We start from the raw sequence: 20,728 nt of genomic DNA, 5'->3' as shown, positions 1-20,728 counted from the left end.
TATTATCTTCTTTTACAACAACTTCTGTAAGAGCTATGCTTTAATTAGGTCTATCTATTGCGTTATACGCTTCAGAGGGCCAGAAATTACTGTCTCCGCAGGTGACCCTTCTTGGGAAAGACACTAAAAGGTATAACAGAAAAACTTCACGTACGGCCTTTAGCAGAGGATGAAACGGAATTTGCGACACAAAAATTTGCTTCATATAAATAACATGAGCGTATCGCTGCCAGTTTCAAAATTGAGGTCCTGAGTTTAGATGCACTAAAAGTAGTCTGTGAAGTACAGAACGACGGAACACCATCATCGGTAAAGCTACATGGAGGCAACTGTCTATCTAGTTAGTAACAAAACTTAATTTCGATTTCCGTGAAGAAATACGTTTCATTTTGTACGCTGGAAGCTAAAGTTTGCTTATCAGGCACAACACACTGTCGCATCTCACTTGTTTGGAGAATATCAGATTAGCACAGTCTGCAGGTGATAAAGATTTATCGCCGCTCCCAGACACAACACGTGACGAAAAGACAGATTACTATCAGTTTAAAAATGTTATGAAGACAGTTAATGAATAATTTGTGGTCACTGCAAGACTCATATCGACGAGAGAGAATGTGTGCTTATCTCGAAATCAATCCCGGCAATAGTCATTGTCCATGGGCGTTGCGGCCGTACAAAAAGCAAGAACAGACCGAAATCTGTCCGGTATGCCTTCGTATTGACATAATTTTTACACAGCTCTTTTCGTCTGTAGCTGATGTGATGTTTCGTGTAGCTGTAGACATAATCAGCAGTTGCAGAGAAAACATGTTCGAATAAAATATAACGAAAGAGATATATATGTGACAATGACAGGACAGCAGTGATTGTACGGGGATGACGCAAATTACAATTAAGTTTGAATAACCAGTACGAAAGATACCTTGCGTCTGGCAAACCCAGCTAATTAAATAGCAATCTGTTATTGCAGTGGACAGGTACGCATAGGTACGGGCCACAAGGACTGCGGTCAGTAATAGCGTATGTATTTCATACCTGCAGTAGAGAGACATGCTTAACTACAAAATTTCGAAAAGGTATTAAAGTTCAGTGAAAAGCTATAAAAACAAATTTTGCCGATGGCTTTGTAATTCTGTCAGAGGTAGCAAAGAATAGATGTTTTGGAAAGGGTTACAAGATGAATATCAACAGAAGTGAAACAAGCATAGTCGATTTAAATTAAATTTAGCGATGCGGAAGAAATTATGTTAGGAAAATTAAATACTAAAAGCAGTAGTTTTACTATTCTGATAGCAATATAACTGCTGGTGGTAGAGGTAAAGAACATACAATATGCAGACTGGCAAAAGAAAGAAAAACTTAAGTGAAACATATTAACATCTTAATGTGCATTAAAGAATTAAAAATCTCTTATGAAAGTTCCTGTTTGGTGTATAGCCTTACACACTGAGGTGACGAAAGTCATGGGACAGCACATTCCCATATATAGATGGCGGTAATATCGCGTAAAAGGTATAGAAGGACAGCGCATTCTATTCATATGATTCATGTGAAAAGGTTTAAGAGGTGCTTACAGTCGCACGACGGGAAATAACACTTTTTGAACGCGGAATGGGAGGTGGAGCTAGACGCAGGGGACATTCCATTTAGGAAATCGTAAGGGAATCCAATATTCCACGATCTACAGAGTCAAGAGTGTGCCGAGAATACCAACTTCACGCGTTACCTCTCCCCACGGACAACGCAGTGGCCGACGGCCTTCACTTAACGACCGTGAGCAGCGGCGTTTGCGTAGAGTTGTAAGAGCTAACAGACAGGCAACACTGCGTGAAATAACCCTAGATATCAATATGACACGTACGATGAACGTATCCGTCATGACAGCGCGGCGAAATCTGGCGTCAGTGGGCTATGGTAGCAGTCGACCGAAGGGAGTGCATTTGCTAACAGCACGACATCCGCCTGCAGCGTCTCTCCTGGGCTCGTGCCCAAATGAGTTGGATCCTAGACGACCGGAAAACCGTGGCTTGGTCAGATGAATCCCAATTTCAGTTGGTACGAGCTGATGGTAGGGTTCGAGCGTGGCGCAGACTCCACGAAGCCATGGACCCAAGTTATCGACAAGGCACTGTGTAAACCGGTGGTGGCTGCGTAATGGTGTTGGCCGTGTTTATATGGAACGGACTGGGTCCTCTGGCCCAACTGCACTGATCACAGACGGTAAATATTTATGTTCGGCTACGTGGGGGCCATTTGCAGCCACTCATGGACTTCAAGTTCCCAAACAAGATGGAATTCCTATGAGTGTTACCGGTCCTCAGCTGTTCACGATTGGTTTGACGAACATTCTGGTCAGTTCGACCGAATGATCTGGCCAGCCAGCGAACATTTCTGGAACGTAGTCGAGAGGTCAGTTCGTGCACAAAATCCTGCCCTGGCAACACTTTCGCAGTTATGGGCGGCTACAGAAACTGCATGTCTCAATATTTCTACAGGGGACTTCCAACGACTTATTGAGTCCATGCCACGTCGAGTTACTGCAGTACACTAGCAAAGGAAGGTCCGACGCGATATAAAGATGTGTGCCATGACTTTTATCACCACAGTGTATATAAGTGAAACGTGGATGATTAGCCGTACACGCAAGAAGAAAATGGAAGCTTTTGGACAGTTGTGCTGTTGAAGAATGCTGAAGATTTGATCAGTAGATTGGATAATTAAAGTTACAGCACAACTTGACTGAAAGAAGGATAAGATTGATTGGACACATCCCGAGCATCAGCTATTAGCTGATATCGTAAATGAGGAAACTGTGGGGAGAAAAAATTGTGGAGGAAGCTCAAAGCTTTACTATTGTAAGCAGGGTAGTTTTCAGTAGTTATGTAGAGATGAAGAGATTTTCAGGGAATAGACAAGCGTAAAGTGATGCACATCGAAGTAGTCTTCGAATTGAAGACCGAAACAAGAAGGACCACTATTTCGTAACAGCAGATCGACTGAGCGGGAATTAGATTATGACTTAATGTATGCAATGCCTACTTGAAAACGAGTCGACCAAGAAACTTCCTCTCCGACCGTTACAAATCACTACTTAAGAAATCCTAATATAAACAGTGAGAACAAACATAAATCATAGGGTGCTATTAGTGTGTTGATGAATAAAATAAATGGCTGCACACTTTGATTACATCACCTTCAGTTGTAGTTGCTAGTCGGAAGACTGGTTTGGTGCAGAACTCCAAGGTGTCTACCTTGTGAATAATTTTTCATGCCTGCATTACTACTCCATATCCATTTGAACCTGCTAATTGTATTTAACCCTTGGTTTCCTTCTAAATACCACATGGGGGCAGCAAACGAAGACGAAACGCTTATACTCTCGTATTTCACTGCTCTCATTCCTCTTTAGTGAGCATACATATCATCGAAAGAGACTGACTATGCTGCTAGCAGTTAATAATGACTCAGCTAAGTCTGTAAAATGTGCCTTCTTGGCTCACACATAAAACATTTCAAATAGAGTGCTTTGGTACAATTCACCACAGAAAATAGTTGGAACAAATTAACTGTGGTGACTGTATGGAGTGATGATTTTTGAATGCTGGCAAAAAATAATTATAAAACACATTTAGAAAGCTTTTCGCCAATATAGTTAAACTGAGAGAGGAATTTACAGGACTGCTCTAGAGTGTGTCCCTTACAGAGATAGAGTCTTATGGCCAAATAACGGTCAGCGCTGGAAAAGGCCAGTACCATTGCTGTGTTTATTGTGTCTCAGCGTTGCCGAGCGTGCGCTACTTGTAGCAGAAGAGTGCTTTTATTAACACCTCAGATGTGAAAGGAGAAGAGTGGACGCAGTAAATCCTAACAGGTGGTTGACTGGATGCAGGAGCATGAATCCAAAAAAGACAGTCTCAATTGTCAAACTCCAAGATGTTAGTGGACTCCAGATTTTCAGGAAAATTTTCATTGATGAGTAATGACAATGTTTTGTCTTAAAATTTATATTTGTTACGGTTCTTTATTGGATTAATTAATTTCGTGTAGCTCAATGGCCAGGCGTTAGTCTTTCAGTCGGGCACCACGTCGACGACTTGCGTGTCCGTAATCTACTCCAGCTATCCAGTTATCCAACCGTGGAAAGCGGACCAGCAGTTTGATGAGGAATCCAAACCGCATGTCATTCCTGACGATTGCTCACACTCCCAATCACCCACCCACCCACCCACCCACCCACCCACACACACACACACACATACGCGCGCGCGTACATTAATGCTATACCTCGCCACAACACTCCGGGTCATAAAATTCCGAGTAAAATAACTTTTCTACATTACGTTCTATACAGGTGCAGATGGCAGACTGTGAAAGAAAAACAACTGTAGTGCAAAACACAAAAAACCATAGCACTTGGTAATAAGGTTCTTCAAATACGAAAACATTTTCTTAAAAACTCGAGTTTATATGTGTGCAATTGTTAGGTCTACAACTTTGCTTCCGCCGGTTTTTTTTGGAATTCGGGGCTTCATTATGAAAAACTTACAAAAACTTTAAGGTTCAAAGTGTTGCTAATCGCTGGTCAGCCAGGATGTGTGCCATTGATCGAAAAAGGTGGAAGTCAGAAGAAGCGCATGTGTGGAGAATACGGCGAATGGGGTAGGATTTCCTATATGTGCGTTTCCAAGCAGGTTTTGTCGGGTTTTGCGATATGGGGTCGAGCACTGTCATGCTGCAAAATCACCTTTTCATGTCTATCGCTGTATCGTGCCCATTCGTATTTCAGTGCTCGGCTCAAACGCATCAACTGCTTTTGATAACGATCTTCAGTGACTGTTTCCGTTGGTTTCAGCAGCTTCGAAAAACTTTTCCACCGCCGTGCCGGTCTACGACGTCAAAATCACCGTTCTTATGATGCGTTGAAACCATTCTCTGCGCGTTCTTTCACTACTGCCGTATATTGCAAAAGGGTGGAAGCAAAATTGGAGACCTAATAGTAAATAGGACTTGTACCTGTTTTTAATAGAAAAATAATAAAAGCCTATAGATGATGGTGAAACTTCCATGAAACATGCCTGGTAATAGAAAAAACAAAAAATTATGCTTTGCTTAAGGCGGACCCCTTCCAAAAAAACAAATATAATTTCTTTGTTCGAATTTAAAGTTCATATCATGGTATAAATGTGGTGCGAATCGAGACGTGAATTCTTCCATGACGTCTCAAATTATGAATGGAGGGTGAGTGAATAAGAGGAAATTTAAAAAAAGAAATTTAATGATAAATTTCTAATCTGAAGAAAGTTTATTATTTTGGTATATAGATGTAAAATTTACAACGTTCATTAACGATGTTTTTCACTTCATATTTGGTATAATGTTTTTAAATCCATATTCTGCTTTGCACACTCATGTGAACTAGGTTCACAAGATTTCCCAAGTTTAGAAAACTTGCTTAAATTGTCAATTTTGGAGTTCGCCAGCCATCTGTCAGGTCCACACACGCCATACGTGTGCTGCCTCCTGAGTCGCGCACCACTCCTCAAAATTTGTTCCACAGTTCCGCGGACCAATGACGGCGTTGTTTGCACAATCGTAAGGAACTTGGCTCGTTCCTACTTGTCATTAGTTGCTTCTGGACAACAGTACGACCACAGGGTACTATCGTTCGGTCACTGACCTTCGGACCAGAGATGTGACGATCGGTTTGTCCAGCACGATTTACAGTCTGGTAGATGTTATCAGAATTTTTTTTTTTAGGTTTAGATGAGTGATATCGGTTTTAATGCTTTCCCATGTCTCCACTTGCCACTAACACCGCTAACGGTGGAACTGGACACATCTAAGTAATGTGAGCTCTCTCTGACGGAAATCCTCAAAACTGCATCCATGCAATAGGATACATCAGATATACATTTACAAAATTTGAAATCAAATTCCTCACTATAATTGTAAAATCTAAAAGAAATCTTGATTAACATCGCAAAATCTTCGTTTTCGAGTTATTAATGAAAGTTTACCATAAAAGTGTTTTGGGTAATATCCAACAACTGATGATTGGAAAAAAAGCTATTCTCAAGCTCAGTCGAATACTGCAGTGCTTTACTACGCCTGATCCTTATGAAGGTGTTTCCTCTGACCTTTGAATTGACGTTGCCTAAACCACGGTGCAAATTTATATTTTTTGCACCAACAGAGTTTGTAACCAACGATAGCGTCAATCTGCTAATGTACTCACTGTACCGATAATGAGTCCGTGTTACTATGGTGACATGTTTACGGTTGACATTTGTGTTCATTCGAGGTTATTCCGTCTTGAAAGTTTCACGTGCGTACCTGTAGTAGTTGCTTCACTCCGCAACAAGAAGCCGTGCGTCAGAGAGAGCTGTAGAGTATGTGAAGACAAGTAAGGAGGTCCTTATCCCGCCACCGTCGCTGGATGGAATCCGTGGACTTTACTAGACGCAGCTTATTGTCTCTCACGACCAGCCACTCGTCCTCCCATCAACGCATGAGTCTTCACAACAGTGAGGTGATGGCACGGAAGGGGATGACACACTGAACAGTTAGGCTGCTACAAACACCCTTTCGTTCCCCGTAATACTCACGTGCCCTGGCACCAAGACGACAGACACCTCTTCCCCAGGTTTTGTAGTGTCAAGGAAGGTAGCAGAGACGATGTGCAACTGTTTAGCAGCGAAATATACAGCAACGTCTCGGATAAAATATTGTAGTTAACTTCACGCTAGCGTCCAATGAAATAATGTGTTGTGGTACTGTTGGTGTCGTTCCGTTCATCGGATGGAGACGAGCTCGCGGCATCTTAAAACTACATCTGCACTCCGCCAGCCGCTACAGCCCCTGTTCAGGAGGAGCACACTGTGTGCTTGCACCGCGTTACAGCCTCATTACACTTGCCTTATCCTAACAGGCGACACTCAGTTTCACACGTACTATTCAGTCACTTATACTAAACAGTTACAACTAGACGCAACACTCGTACTCTCGTACTTCGCGAAGAAGCACGGATTTGTGCGAAAATAGAAAATTTCCAAATTAGGCAACTAAACCTACCATTGGGACCTCTCAGCTAAAAGACCGTAAAGCTTTAGTTTAATCGCTCTGACCAGAGAAAGATACCACAAACTATGAGAAATCCCTGACATGACGCCCGATTTCATTTGCGTAGGTCGTGTAATGTGCCATCACTCTGCCACAATCACTAATCAGCACGTGTCCGACGGCCAGGTATTCACCAATGCCGGGCTGGCTTGGTTCAAATGGCTCTGAGCACTATGCGACTTAACGTCTGAGGTCATCAGTCGCCTAGAACTCAGAACTAATTAAACCTAACTAACCTAAGGACATTACACATATCCATGCCCGAAGCAAGATTCGAACCTGCAACGGTAGCGGTTACTCGGCTCCAGACTGTAGCGCCTAGAACCGCACGGCCACTTAGGCCGGCAATGCCGGGCTCGTGACCAATGTTCGCAGCTAAAGTACATACTGCGATGTTTAAGGAGAAAATGCGTCAGGTTTAGGTGTACGATTTGCTGTAGCACATAACGAGCGGCAGGGAACTCTCGCACTTTTCTGAATGGAAATCGAGGAGGGGAAGCTTGCACGACTACTCTACATGTTGGTAGAGTTATACCCGCGGCGATCTATGTACAGAACACTCAATTTCTCCTCAATATATTTGCACAGGGACATCAATATTTTTCATTCTTTTAGTGGCTCGTAGTGTAAAAAATTTCTCCATTGTATTAGAATATATATGATTTTCTGCTAGGAGAAAAAACGAAGGCTCAATGGATAGTATCAAGAAAACCTGAATCAAGACAACTGTAACGGGATCTGAATCCCGCTCCTACAGAACACTGGTCCAGAGCCTCACGGACACTGCTTTAGTACAAAAAGTGGTTGTCAAATAATAATAACAAATAATAATAATAATAATAATAATACAGTGTAGCTAATACGAGCGCTACAAGGTGTCAAATTAAAATGTTGTAATGCAGACACTGCCCACGTGTAGTTAACTTTTTAAGACCGAAGTGGCATTACGGTTACGACATTAAGCTAGTATTTAACAGCAGGGGTTCAAATCCCTGTTGCTCACCCTGATTTAGGATTCCCTTAGTTTCTCTTGATCGCCTAGGGCGAACCCTGACACCTTTCCTACAACAAGGCCAATGCCGATTCTCTACCACATGCTTGTGCAGTCCAAGCAGTTTTTCCACACCTGACCTTGCTCTCCTTCTTTACTTTATAATACATTTATTACAAGCTATCTTCCGGATACTCTTATCCTTCAGGTTTACATGTCTTGTGTTTACTTTCGAACACGGGTATCAAATTAAAAGAGTGCACCTACACCAAGCAATGTTACATTCAATATTTTTAGTGAATTTCACTATCACTTTTATTTCTGGGTGAATATATATTGTCATTGAGGAAACAATCTAACGTCCTATCTTCGAAACAAAATAAATCAGCGAATCAAATTTTGTCTTATAACCTGACATTGTGAGTCTTTACCATACTTATCTGCATAAACAATGTTTTAGACGAGAGTAAAGGCGTTTCCATAGGTGAAATCATCTGTCCGCTGCTTTTGATTACGACCGTCATGCTCCACACTTACGTGAAAAACATAAGAGATTGAAGCCTCATTCGTGACGAGAGCTTTTGAGATGAAGCATAAACTCAGATAGGACAAGGATGTGGAGGGAAAGCGACCATTTTCTTTTCAGACGAAGTATTCCGGCATTCGCCTTAACTGATTTCGGGAGACCACGGAAAGTTGAAATCTGGGTGGCTGGCGGATCAAGATTGTTGGGCCTGTAAGCAGAATGTCACTTTATAGCGTGATTATATTTTTCCCATGTACGTTCATAAAATCTTTCTACCGAATGGCAGGTGTCACTTGATATCAATGACTTTGAGAAAGCGACATCGCTGTTGATTCAAACATGCGCGAAGTGACAACGGTGATAATACAGCACGTTAACATTTCCTGTGAACTGAATAGTATTATCTCCGAATAATTCGCAGAATCTACCGCCAATATGGTAAATACTGATCTAACTCAGAACAATCTATAGTTTAGAAACATCTCAAAGGATGCCTTGTTTCTGGTAAGATATGTAGAATTCACCTCTAGCTCTCGTAGCTTTGCCTTATCCAGTGACGTGCGAGCACTGCGGCCGCTTTAGTCTGCGATCATTCATACAGCCGATCAGCTGGTATTCGCGCGTGTCAGCATGACGTGAATCAGACCACACGCCGCAGCACGCTCAACGCTTCCTTTTCCGGTCTTTACCACGCACTATCTGAAGGTTACCACTGCGGAACGCGCGCTACTTATGAATGAATTACCTGCGGCAGTGGTGTAGCAGCACTGCCGTCGCCTTTCCAAAGGCAACTGCGTCTGGCACTGACAGGCGCGTGGCCAACAGAAGCAAATAAAATTCAGCGTTTAAACCAAGAGTCGCTTCCGGGCAGGAAGGTCTTGTAATTGACACCATCTGCAGCATTAGACAAGTGACTGACAACAGAATAGCACGTAACTTGGAAACATACATGGTTTTTATCGACTTGGGGACACACTTGGGCGCCGGCCGTGGTGGCCGTGCGGTTCTAGGCGCTTCAGTCTGGAACCGCGTGACCGCTACGGTCGCAGGTTCGAATCCTGCCTCGGGCATGGATGTGTGTGATGTCCTTAGGTTAGGTAGGTTTAAGTAGTTCTAAGTTCTAGGGGACTGATGACCTCAGCAGTTAAGTCCCATAGTGCTCACAGTCATTTGAACCATTTTTTTGACACACTTGGTTTTTATAGACTTGCAGAAGGCCTGTGACAGCATACCACTTTCTAGGGCGTGCGGAGCAATGAATACCCAGAACTTACATAAATATTATGTACAAGCCTTCAGAAAGCTCTATTTAGATAGCACTTGCGTTAAAGTTGGAAAGTTACTATCACTGAAACGTAAGGTTAACAAAGGACTGAGACAAGGATGCTGCTTAGCACGTATTCTCTGTAAGGTATTTGTGAGCGAAGCATTGAAAAATAGGAAAAGGGAGTGCAAAAACATGGAATTAGAGTAGTTCTCCCTAAATTTCGCGTCCGCAGCTCGTGGTCGTGCGGTAGCGTTCTCGCTTCCCGCGCCCGGGTTCGATTCCCGGCGGGGTCAGGGATTTTCTCTGCCTCGTGATGACTGGGTGTTGTGTGATGTCCTTAGGTTAGTTAAGTTTAAGTAGTTCTAAGTTCTAGGGGACTGATGACCATAGATGTTAAGTCCCATAGTGCTCAGAGCCATTTGAACCATTTTTTTGAACCTAAATTTCGCTGACAATCAGGTCATTTTCGCCGAGGAACAAGAGGATGTGTGTCATACGTTAAGAAAGCTTAAAGAATAAAAGCAGTGGAACATGAAAATTAAATATACAAAGATTGAATACTTGGCCGTCGAAGTTAAAGGAAGGGAGCTTGTTACAGATTATGGATCTATAGTGAAGTGCAGTCGATCATATAAGTATTAAGGGACAATCATTTCGGATAAAGGTGGAAGCAACGAGGAAATAAAGCACAGAATGGGAAATGGAAAGGTGGCAATTAACCAATTACACTCTGTTATCTGGAACAAAACTACGTAAAAAAATTTGGAACGGAGGATATACAAAACTACAGCTGAGAAGATTGCTCTGTATAGTCCTAAGCTGTAGGACGTTTCCAGTGTCAATGACAAGAAATTAAAGGCAAAGGAAATAAGAGTTTTGGAGCCCAAATTGTGAAGTAACAAGGAGAGACCAAATATGAAATGAAATGCAACGAGAATAGATGGGTGCTACCAAGCATATTGTACGACACAACTGAAAATAAACGGCTTACATGGTCTGGACATGTTATAAGAATGCCAGAGGAAAGAAGACCGTCCACAATATGGGACTGGAAATCTCCACGACGCAGAAAATGAGGAAGACCCTGACCACATTGGAACAATGGTATATGACGTGCGGTGCAGGGCAGAGTCTTGTAAGAAGAGGAGTGGCAAAATCAAAGGAGATGAAAATTGGATACGAGAGACGCTGCATGTTATAGCTGTAGAAGACTCGTAGAAAGAAGAAGATTCTGTCTACGAAGAACTAGGGGAACCAATACTGCGAGAGGTAGTCAAAGTTTTAATTAACATCGCGTCGGAAATATAAAGTTACGGAATTACTTTCTGTGTTTTATTTCTTTGCAGTTATATAACTTCAGTCCTCCTATGCACTTATATTTCCGCACCACAGAACCGTAACACACCATTACACAAACCAGTGCAAAACGGAACGGAAAATGTAGTACCGTTTTTTGCATAGGAGCAAAGCTGCAACAATCCATGCGGAGTTGGTGGAAGTGTACGACAACAATGCGCCATCGTATGGCAGAGGCTGTAGGCGAGTAGGCAAAAGAAGATTCCTGACACTTGCACCCGGCCTTGCTATTGTTTTTGCTTGCAGTCGTTTACGCTTCGCAGCTGAAAGCTGGCAACAGCGCTGCCAGCTGTCACAGATTTTCTTTCGCCGACACTATCACAGGTGTTGCATACGCTTCCAAAGTGGTCAAGTCTGAATGCCAAAGAACCAAGTGGCAGACTCTCTCTGTGAAGAACTGGGATTTGCGGGAAAGTGGATACCTTGGTATTGCATGTCATCATCGAAGCGATAGCGGAAAAAGTAAAAATCGGTAATGGATCAGTTTTCAATACGTTGCACGACATTTTGAAAACGATAAAGGTCTCCGCCAGCTGGGTTCCGCGACTGCTTGTACACATTCAAAAAGCCCACTGAAACCAGCTGCAGCGGAAATGTTGCAGCTGCGTCGGACCAATCCAGGTAACTTCTTTAGCTTCCTAATAACCATGGACGAGTAGTGGTTGTCTTACTGTGAGCCACAGACAAAGTCGCAAAGCAAGCACGTGGAAACATGTGGAATCACCACCGCCGAAAAAGACAAAGGTCCAATTAACATCGTGCAAGGTGTGCTGTGTGTTTTTTGGGGTTGCCTTTGTGTGGTGCTAGCAGATTACCGCTGGTAAGCAACTTCATTTTGTTAAATTTTGGAGGAGAAGCAAAAACGGTTTCTTAAAAAGTAATATAAAGCGATTTATTATGTTGCTGTATGTGTAACTGTATAGTAGAACCCAAATTATCGACAGATTAGAGAAATTGCACTTTCAAATCTCTTTTTTATTGTTGTGTTATGGAATTCCGAGGTTTTCACAGGCTGATGGAGTTACGAGGATTTCATTGCTTGCTATCGTTATGCTCGTAAGCGACAAATGATAATAGGAGCATACTATCGAAACCTCCTGATGAGGATGCGGGAGGCTTTGAAGACAAAGCGTCGCGGGAAGGTGTCTAACAAAGTGTTGTTGTTCTGACAACACCTTAGCTCATTCCGCTCAGGATACGGTCACATACGGTGCTTCTATAGGCTATTAAATTTTTTCTCACTTCGACCCCCTCCCAACCCCTTTATACCCAGTGACTTCTTCTTTTCTCCATTGAAGAAACCATTGGGTGGAAGAATGATGACGAAGTAACTTTCAAGGTGGGATTTTTTCCAAACAGCCAAAATACAGGCCTATCCGACCAAGCTCTCTGTCATGTCATCCATCGTGGGGGAACAAGTGTGTCCCACTGAAAACTGAATACAAAGAGAACCACTAACACATCACCAAGTTCCATGGTCGCAGCTTGATTGCTTAGCGGTGATAATTAAAACTTTATGAGCACGCTTCGTAAGGGAAGTTACCATAGGTGTGAACAAAAATAGGTCAAATTTTGGCAGAGGAGGATTAGCAGATCACACATTCCACCAAATGTTGGATGGATAATCATCATACGGAGAATAAATTCTTTAAGCCATCTGTGAAAGCATCAGTACGAGAGAGAGAGAGAGAGAAAGGAATTCAAGGTCTGAAGTCCAGTCTGTGATGAAATCATAGGAGATGGAGCAGCAGGAAGGACTGGAAGACTCCTTTTATGTGGAAGGAAATTGGCCTTGTCCTATACAAAGTAACAATCCCTGAATTTGCCTTAAGTGATTTCGAGAAACCATGATAAACCTAAATGGGACCTGAATCATTCTAATCCCAAATGGGAGTCCACAAAATAAATTAAAAGTATTACGTAACTTTCGCTAATGCTCTGAAGATTGCTGTCTAGAAAACGATGAATTACAATAAAAAAATATTTCTACAGCAGCAATCGGGATCTTATTACATGATGTCTCTAAACGAGTCCATCGGTTTCCCACCTCGCTATGGAGGAAGGAAAAGCTCAGATTGGTACCAAGTGTCTTCTATCGCAGGAAGTAAGGAGGCTTATTGAACAGTCTGTACGACAGGTCAACCGGGAAGTTAGTTTCGTTATGACAATAGGGCGGTGTCGTTAGTACCAGGCAGAAGTCGCTTTTGTTGAAGATTTATGCTAGTTACATTTAACTATAGGTTTGAACTTGAACAACATGAGAGCAAGCAGCGAACATCCACCATGAAATCTTTTGCATTGATGGAGACCAATCATTGAGGTCATAGGTTTACGATGTGAGCATACAATGAAGAAAGAAGTGACCGAAAAACAAGTGAAATGCCTACACGACGATGAGACAGATCATTTGAGATTTAATGAAGGTTAAGGAGTCAAAGATTCAATCACGATCTGGTTATCATCGCAGGAGATAAAATTTCGACGTCCATCACCCGCAGCCACAGGTACCACATTATTTCAAACAACCTGCATCTACAGTGAAGACCACAGTTATTAAATCAACAAAACATGGTGTTTAGTGATCAATATTTACTACATTTATGTCGCAAATAGCGAAGGATCATTTAGAAACTTAACTTAACAGTCTACATACTGAGCTGCTTTTGCAGAGGACACGCAAAGTAAAAATTAACAAACAGAACGTCTAGTTTTCCAAACTGTCCATTCATATAATGTGTGGGAAATAAAGTGCGTGTGCCATTCTTTTGCATTCACGGAGATGTCAACGTTGAAACATAACCTGTTTGTTATTTCAAGACTCATGTATAACATGTAAACTTCCTTTTAATTCTAATGCTACCTTAATATCAGAAGATATTATGTTCATATGCCATCAGAATTGGTAACTGTTTTACACGCGATGAAAGTGATTGATTGTTGGAATGTTCTCCAGAAATGCAATGTCTGTTTTACTTATTTGAGAAGCTTGCAATATGCCGGTTTTATCAAGAAACATTGCAGTTATTGGCTTGGCTATGTTCAGATGAAAGTGTGATTGCTAAGTAAAACTGGGCGCCCACTGAATACTTTTTATATTGTTGAAAGGTATATCGAAATGCGATCATAAAAACAAGGAAACATACTTTTCTGTATTTTCAAGAGACCCTCATAATAAAAATAAAAAACGTTAAACTAGATAAATTACACCAATCTTCCTGTTTGTAACACCACAAATCCTTTATAACTTTTGCTTCTGTGTATGGGAATCTGCATACCTTTGTAAAAAAAAGTAATTAATGATACTAAGATAAAAGGTGTTTCTTTTATTTTTAACAGGTAGTTTGCCAATACTTATTGCCCAAAACGTCTCTGGATCTTGGGAAGAGTCAAGCTACAAATATGCTGACGCCGCCTGCCCTCCCTCATGGTAAAGACATGACTCCGAAAAGTCTCTCGATTATTTTCCTTACGCAAATCCTAGTGTCGAAACATCTGCACCCAAACATGCTCTGTTGGATCCGAATTGGAAGTCTTTGTCTGGAATGTCAAAGACGAAACTTCTGGGTATCTGTTCCTTCAATTTTTGGTTGTTTTCGATGTGTTTTCACAGCCACAGATCACATAGATAATGTTGTGGTAAATACTAACCAAAAACTACATTTCATTGAAAGAACACTTACAACATCCAACAGTTCTACTAAAGAAACTACTTGTACTGCACTTGTCCAACAATATGGATAACAGGCATCTCTTATGCTAGCTGCAGGGATCGAATGGTTGGCAGCATACATTATTTTAAAATGTGAGTGGATTCCTCAGTCTTTCCTGGTTGGAGCTTCAACCAATTCTCCCTCCAGCTGCAGTGTTCCATCCATAAACAGCCAAGTTTTTCCATCAACTTTGTGCTATGGCAACAACGTCTTTTGGAGAGTAGTGAATGTTATCATATCTCCAGAAAGTTGTCATCCATCCTCATCCGAACAAAAACCTTCTTCGTTGGATTTGCTACCCACTTCTAGAAGTCAATGCCAGGACTGTACCACCAACTTCTATAACTCATTGCCAGCTGGGCGGTATTGGAGACAGAAAGCTATGTGGTTCTCGGTGGTGAGATGCAATGACTTGTTTTGTCGCAGGTGTGCGGTGATGGAAAGCAGCAGCGTGAACGTCGGTGCACAGCAGTGGCAGTCACTGGTATATGGAGGTTTAGTCCCACTTCGCAAAATTTTTTAACTTCCCCTTCATATCATCTTATAGATATTTTTACAATTTCATCTAAGACGCCAGTTGCTTCTGCAGAACGAACGTTCAGGCGCCTACATTCTCGCAGACCAACAATGCGGCCTATAGTTGTTTGAGATAAGTAAGGCACCATTTGAAATGAGTTCCTTTAATTTTTTCGTTTCCTATTCTTGATATAACTGTTGACGATACGTGGGAGAAAATCTCTCGGCGCTATTCCCTACGTATTGAGGAAGCGGAGTTTACCGAAAAATCCTAGCAGGGGGGAGGAACTATCAAACGATTGCGATTCCAACCAAATGTCGTCCAAAGACACTTTTGATACCGGTCGTCCAGCCAGACAGGCATCTCAGTCCTATCCAACAGACCCTTTTCAGTTTTTTAACGTGGCTTCATAGACGAACAACTTCGTAAACCACATAGGAAATAGATCACCGGCAAAAAAGCACATACGATTGTGGATCTGGATAGCGCCCCAGACACAGGAACTCAAGTAGTTCACAAACACGTGATTTACATGCGTTGCTCGCTCAAGGCCTCGTACAGCTTGTTGAATATTCATTTTCGATCCCCGGTTCCTTATCTCAGAATACTCTCCTTTATATGCTGTACTGCTTGTATAAATGTTTGAATGTTCGATGAGATACCACGTATACCCATCAACAAGTTATGTTTCATCTCCAATAGTGGCACTTGTATTTACAGTGGTTTTACCTTACAAAGCACAGCGAATAACTTTGTCTATGCCATAGTATATGAACAGCTGTACTTAGCTTCGCCTCCTCATCCATACGGTCAAAACAAACCACTACGAGTAACGAACTATTCCAATTTAATCTTAAAATACTTTTGGAAAGTACGTAAACTGCGACAATAATTCTGTAAGTCATCTATATTTTCAGTGGCTAAATATTACGTTTCAAACGGCAGATAAAGTTTTTAAATATCTGTTTCTCTGCTTCGCTAACCACTTCATGCAATAAGCTAGAGTTTTAAGTTAATTATGCTTCCAAGGCTTGCGTAATGTCTAACATCGTACGAGCCAGCTACAGGCACCTACACAGAAGTGGCTTCCATAAAATTTTAAAATGTGCGTAAGAACGAACGTGCAGAAACAGGGCCAGTCAATTTTCTCTTGCTGAAGCCACGAATGTACCGCTCACGCACGCGCTACCCAATGGCTGGAGCAGCATGGACGTTGACATGTAGCAAGCAGCTAGCGCTCGCTACACGACGGCGGCGGCAGTGGCTGCTGAACTCAGCGTCGCGGTATTTTCAAACGAGCATGCAAAGGCAGGTGTCTGCACTCACTGCTGTCCCAAAGCGGAAGTAATTGCCAATTGGCGACTTGCAGAGAAATGTAAATTGTAGACAACACAAAAGGAAATGCGATAAATTCGAATACGTCATCCTAGCCTTCAGCAGATGTTTAATTGCATAGCACAATAATGAACAGACATGCCAGGCTCGTTTTTCATTCTTGCGCTGGTCGTCAATGTTTTAGAGCAGAGGTCCCCAACCTTTCTGAGACCCTGAGGCCACTAGTACCCCTGCCCAATCTCCGACATAATAATTAGCGTTCAGCTAAAACTTATAACGAAAATAGTTTTCTTTGAAAACTTTCATTTGTAAAATGACGAAAGATAGATGATGCTAAGATAATTACATATTTTATTAAATCAGGACCTAATGAGTGAGATGGTACCGTTTATTTCTAATTACTTTTTTTATAGAACGCTCAGGCAGTTCTCAGTGCCTCACGATTATTACCTGCTTGGCGCTGCCATTTGTTACACACTGATTGCTGGATTCCTTACTTCTGAACTGGCAGAAATTAGAAGCCAATGCTTTATCTCTCACCCTCAGCAGCAATAACAATAATAATGATAACAATAAAACAGTGTTGGCCCTACGGCGGCACACGGTTGCTGTTGTGTAGTGCCGTCAGTTATAGCGAAGTGAATGATGAAGGAATTTCTGGTCTATTGCGGGAACTACGTACAACTTGGAGAAGGCACTTACACGAGTTATTCAACCATATGTGATGTATATGCCTCAGTTTTACTGCCATAGATGAGACGAAGAGAGTAGTGCAGTAACCAAGTTCAAATGTATGTGGGTTGCAGTGATGATGATGATGATGTTTGGTTTGTGGGGCGCTCAACTGCGTGGTTATCAGCGCCCGTACAATTATCCAATCTTTGCTCAGTCCAATTTCGCCACTTTCCTGGATGATGATGAAATGATGAGGACAACACAAACACCCAGTCATCTCGAGGCAGGTGAAAATCCCTGACCCCGCCGGGAATCGAACCCGGGACCCCGTTGTGGGTTGCAGTAGTTGTTCAGAAACAAGGCTTGTACAGGATCGAATAGCATGGAGAGGTGCGTCAAACCAGTCTTCGGAATGAAAACAACAGCAACAGATGCATGGCACAAACTAGAAAGTATATGTGTGGGCTACGTGAGGAAGATGATGTTCATACAATTGTTTCACATACTGTAACCTCCACCAAATTATGTCACGTGTTATTGCTAGTATTTGGAAAAAAAGTATTGGATTAGTGCGTAATTTCGTAGCGTTTTTCCGCTGAAGTTTAACAAACACAATACATACACATAACAGAGACTTTTGTTATCAATAGTATATTCTCCTTCACTAATTAGAACAGTCTGCCAACATCTGTCTAACTTTTCGATTTCGCGACTGTAGATATCACTTGGTTTTGAGGCGAAGAACTCGTCGAGCCATGTTAGCAACGGATTTTCATTCGGTTCGATCGGAAAAGGTGAAAATCCGAGGACACAAAATCAGGTGAATAAAGTGGGTGCGGAATGACTTCCCAACCGAACTCCTGTACAATATTTTTTTGTAAGTCGGTTTGCTTGGGCTCAACCATTCATTTGTTTTCCTTGTTACCACACAGACACGGTTTCTCTTCACCAGTAACGATACGGGATAGGAATGGTCGGTGTTCTTCACAAGCCAATTGACGACGAGCAAGCAGAGATGCACATATGGCTAGCCGCCGATTATTGTGATTTTAGCTTAGAGCATGCCGGTGGCCTCCCGATTTGAACCTTCGCCACTGCATGCAAATGCCGCACGATCTGACAGTTCTCGAGTGGATCATTGTGGATTAATGCATTTAAATGATCTTCATCAAACCCCGAAGATCTTCCTGAATGTGGAGGTCACTAATGTCAAAACTATCCTAGTTAAAACGATAAAACCATTTTTTCGCCGTGCTCTGTCCAATGGCACTATCCCTGTACGTTTCTGGCTGCCTCCGCTGCTGTCACCCCTCTACTGGACTCAAACAGAAGAAAATGTCGGGAATGTTCCGATTTCTCCACTTGGCACTCCATTTTATAGCCCCCACTCACTATCCCCAAATGAGAAAATGACAATATGTAAACTCAACTAGCAGCAGCTGGATCTAGAAATAAAAAATGACAGTCGATAAATGAAACCATAGCGACCAGCAGAACACCAACATGCAAAACAAAAACGTTAAGAACTTATGCACCAATCTAATAACTATTGGTAATTATTTTAACCATAGTGGTCTTAAGAAATAGTAATAACAGAAACGATTTTGAGAAAACAGTTTCGCGGCTGAAATATGATTGAGTCCTTTTGTTTTTACCCTCAGGTGGTAACCACCCCCAGATTGGGAACCACTGATCTAGAATGATTTTCGATACTGTGATGAGAGTTTTGGTTATGGAGTTGAGCGAGTGTGTCTTACGTAATCTTGGTGTGGTGCAGGTGGATCTGTGAGGTAACTAGAGACGACACACATAGGCGGAGTCTACACGATTTGGAAAGTGTGCCGAGAAAGCTCGGTGGTGTGGTGTGCCTCGCAGGATGGGATCAGTGGAGAGGCGGCCTAGCGTGCGCGTGACGGGGCGAGTGCGTGGCAGCGGGCGGCACTTACAGTCTGCGCAGTTGAGCTCGGCGGCGACCTCCTTCCAGAGCGCGTCGACTATGCGGCGGTCCCTGTTGTGGATGCTGCCCGTGTCCCACAGCGGCGAGCGGCGGTAGACGGCGGCGATGAGCGCCTCGGTGTTCATGGCGGCGGCTGGCGCGACTAGGGCCACGGCTACGGCTACGGCTTGCCTCCCCGAGCGTCGCGCTCGCACTGCTGCTGGCTGCTGCTGCGCCGACGCCCGCCCGGCGAGCTCGCGCCGTGGCATTGAGCTTGCGGCAGCGTTGCCGCTCGGTGCGGCCCGGCCCGGCTGTGGCTTTGGCAGCGCCCAGCCCTCCCCCCCCCCCCCGGCCCGCCCCCTCACCCCTCACTCCCGAGGCCTGGCGTGGCGTTTGTTTTATTTCTGGCCCGGTCAACGGAGCGAGCGGCAGCGGCGGCGGCCCGGGGGAAGGCAGCTGCGGCCTGGAGCAGCTAGCAGCCCGCAGCTGCACCGGCTGGCCTGGGCTGGCGCCGCCGCCCGCACTTGCTGCTGGCAGCCGCACGGGCTGCACGGCACGCTAAACAACCGGCAGACACGACGCCGCGGCGGGACGCAACACATGTTTTACAACGCTCGCTAATGCATATGTCGAGGAACTACAAAATGCCTAGCGAAGCTTTGAAGGTCAGCCGGCAAATACTGACCAACACCACTACTTCAGCGTTTTCGTCAAGCCATTTCCTCTTGTGGCGTTTCTGCCCCATCACTGCCCACCTTTATTATAGGAAGATTTTGTTACGGAAGGCTAACGAGTACGAGTATCACAAGGCAGACTCGTCGAACGATGCGCCAGATGGTCACAGAGCGTGACAACGGCCGGGCGAACAAGAGCCGTCTACTGGAGCGAAGAGGACTGGGTATTCGCTTACCAATCTGGGCGTCAAGAATCGAATTTTTAATATTTATATTTACTGTTTAAAAATCAATATACAGCTCCAACCGTGCTGATGACATTATTTGCACTGAGAACTTGTTAATAATAATTTCAATATCAACTCTATTAAGCAGGAAATGCTAATTACAAATTTTAGTTACTGTCAGTGCTTATTGATCGAAAGGATGGACTAAGCATAAATGCGTCTTGAGAGAGCAGGTGCCAAATTGCACTAGTCTACTATCTTTTTCCGAGGATATAACCGGTGAATCGGTGTATAAAATCTGATCTAATGTAAAGACAAAGTAGTTACTAAAAATTGCTTCGGATGACGTACTCGTTCGATGTTGTCTTAATCCGAGACAACCTGCGGTCGGTTTT

General features: G+C 43.1%; 1 protein-coding gene across 1 annotated transcript in view; it reads right to left on the bottom strand.

Moving 5' to 3' along the window:
• LOC124777159 overlaps positions 1 to 19,717 on the bottom strand; it is a 34,295-nt gene extending 14,578 nt beyond the window's left edge. The window contains exon 1 of the mRNA XM_047252460.1: positions 19,443 to 19,717. Within this exon, the coding sequence (XP_047108416.1) occupies positions 19,443 to 19,701 (259 nt within the window). The 5' untranslated portion in view covers positions 19,702 to 19,717. The remainder of the gene's footprint in view (positions 1 to 19,442) is intronic.
• Positions 19,718 to 20,728: the final 1,011 nt, after the last annotated feature.

This window comes from Schistocerca piceifrons, chromosome 2, assembly GCF_021461385.2.
Source record: "Schistocerca piceifrons isolate TAMUIC-IGC-003096 chromosome 2, iqSchPice1.1, whole genome shotgun sequence".
NCBI lineage: Eukaryota > Metazoa > Arthropoda > Insecta > Orthoptera > Acrididae > Schistocerca > Schistocerca piceifrons.
The sequence above is the reverse complement of the archived record's forward strand: the minus strand, read 5'-3'. Positions and strand labels throughout refer to the sequence as shown.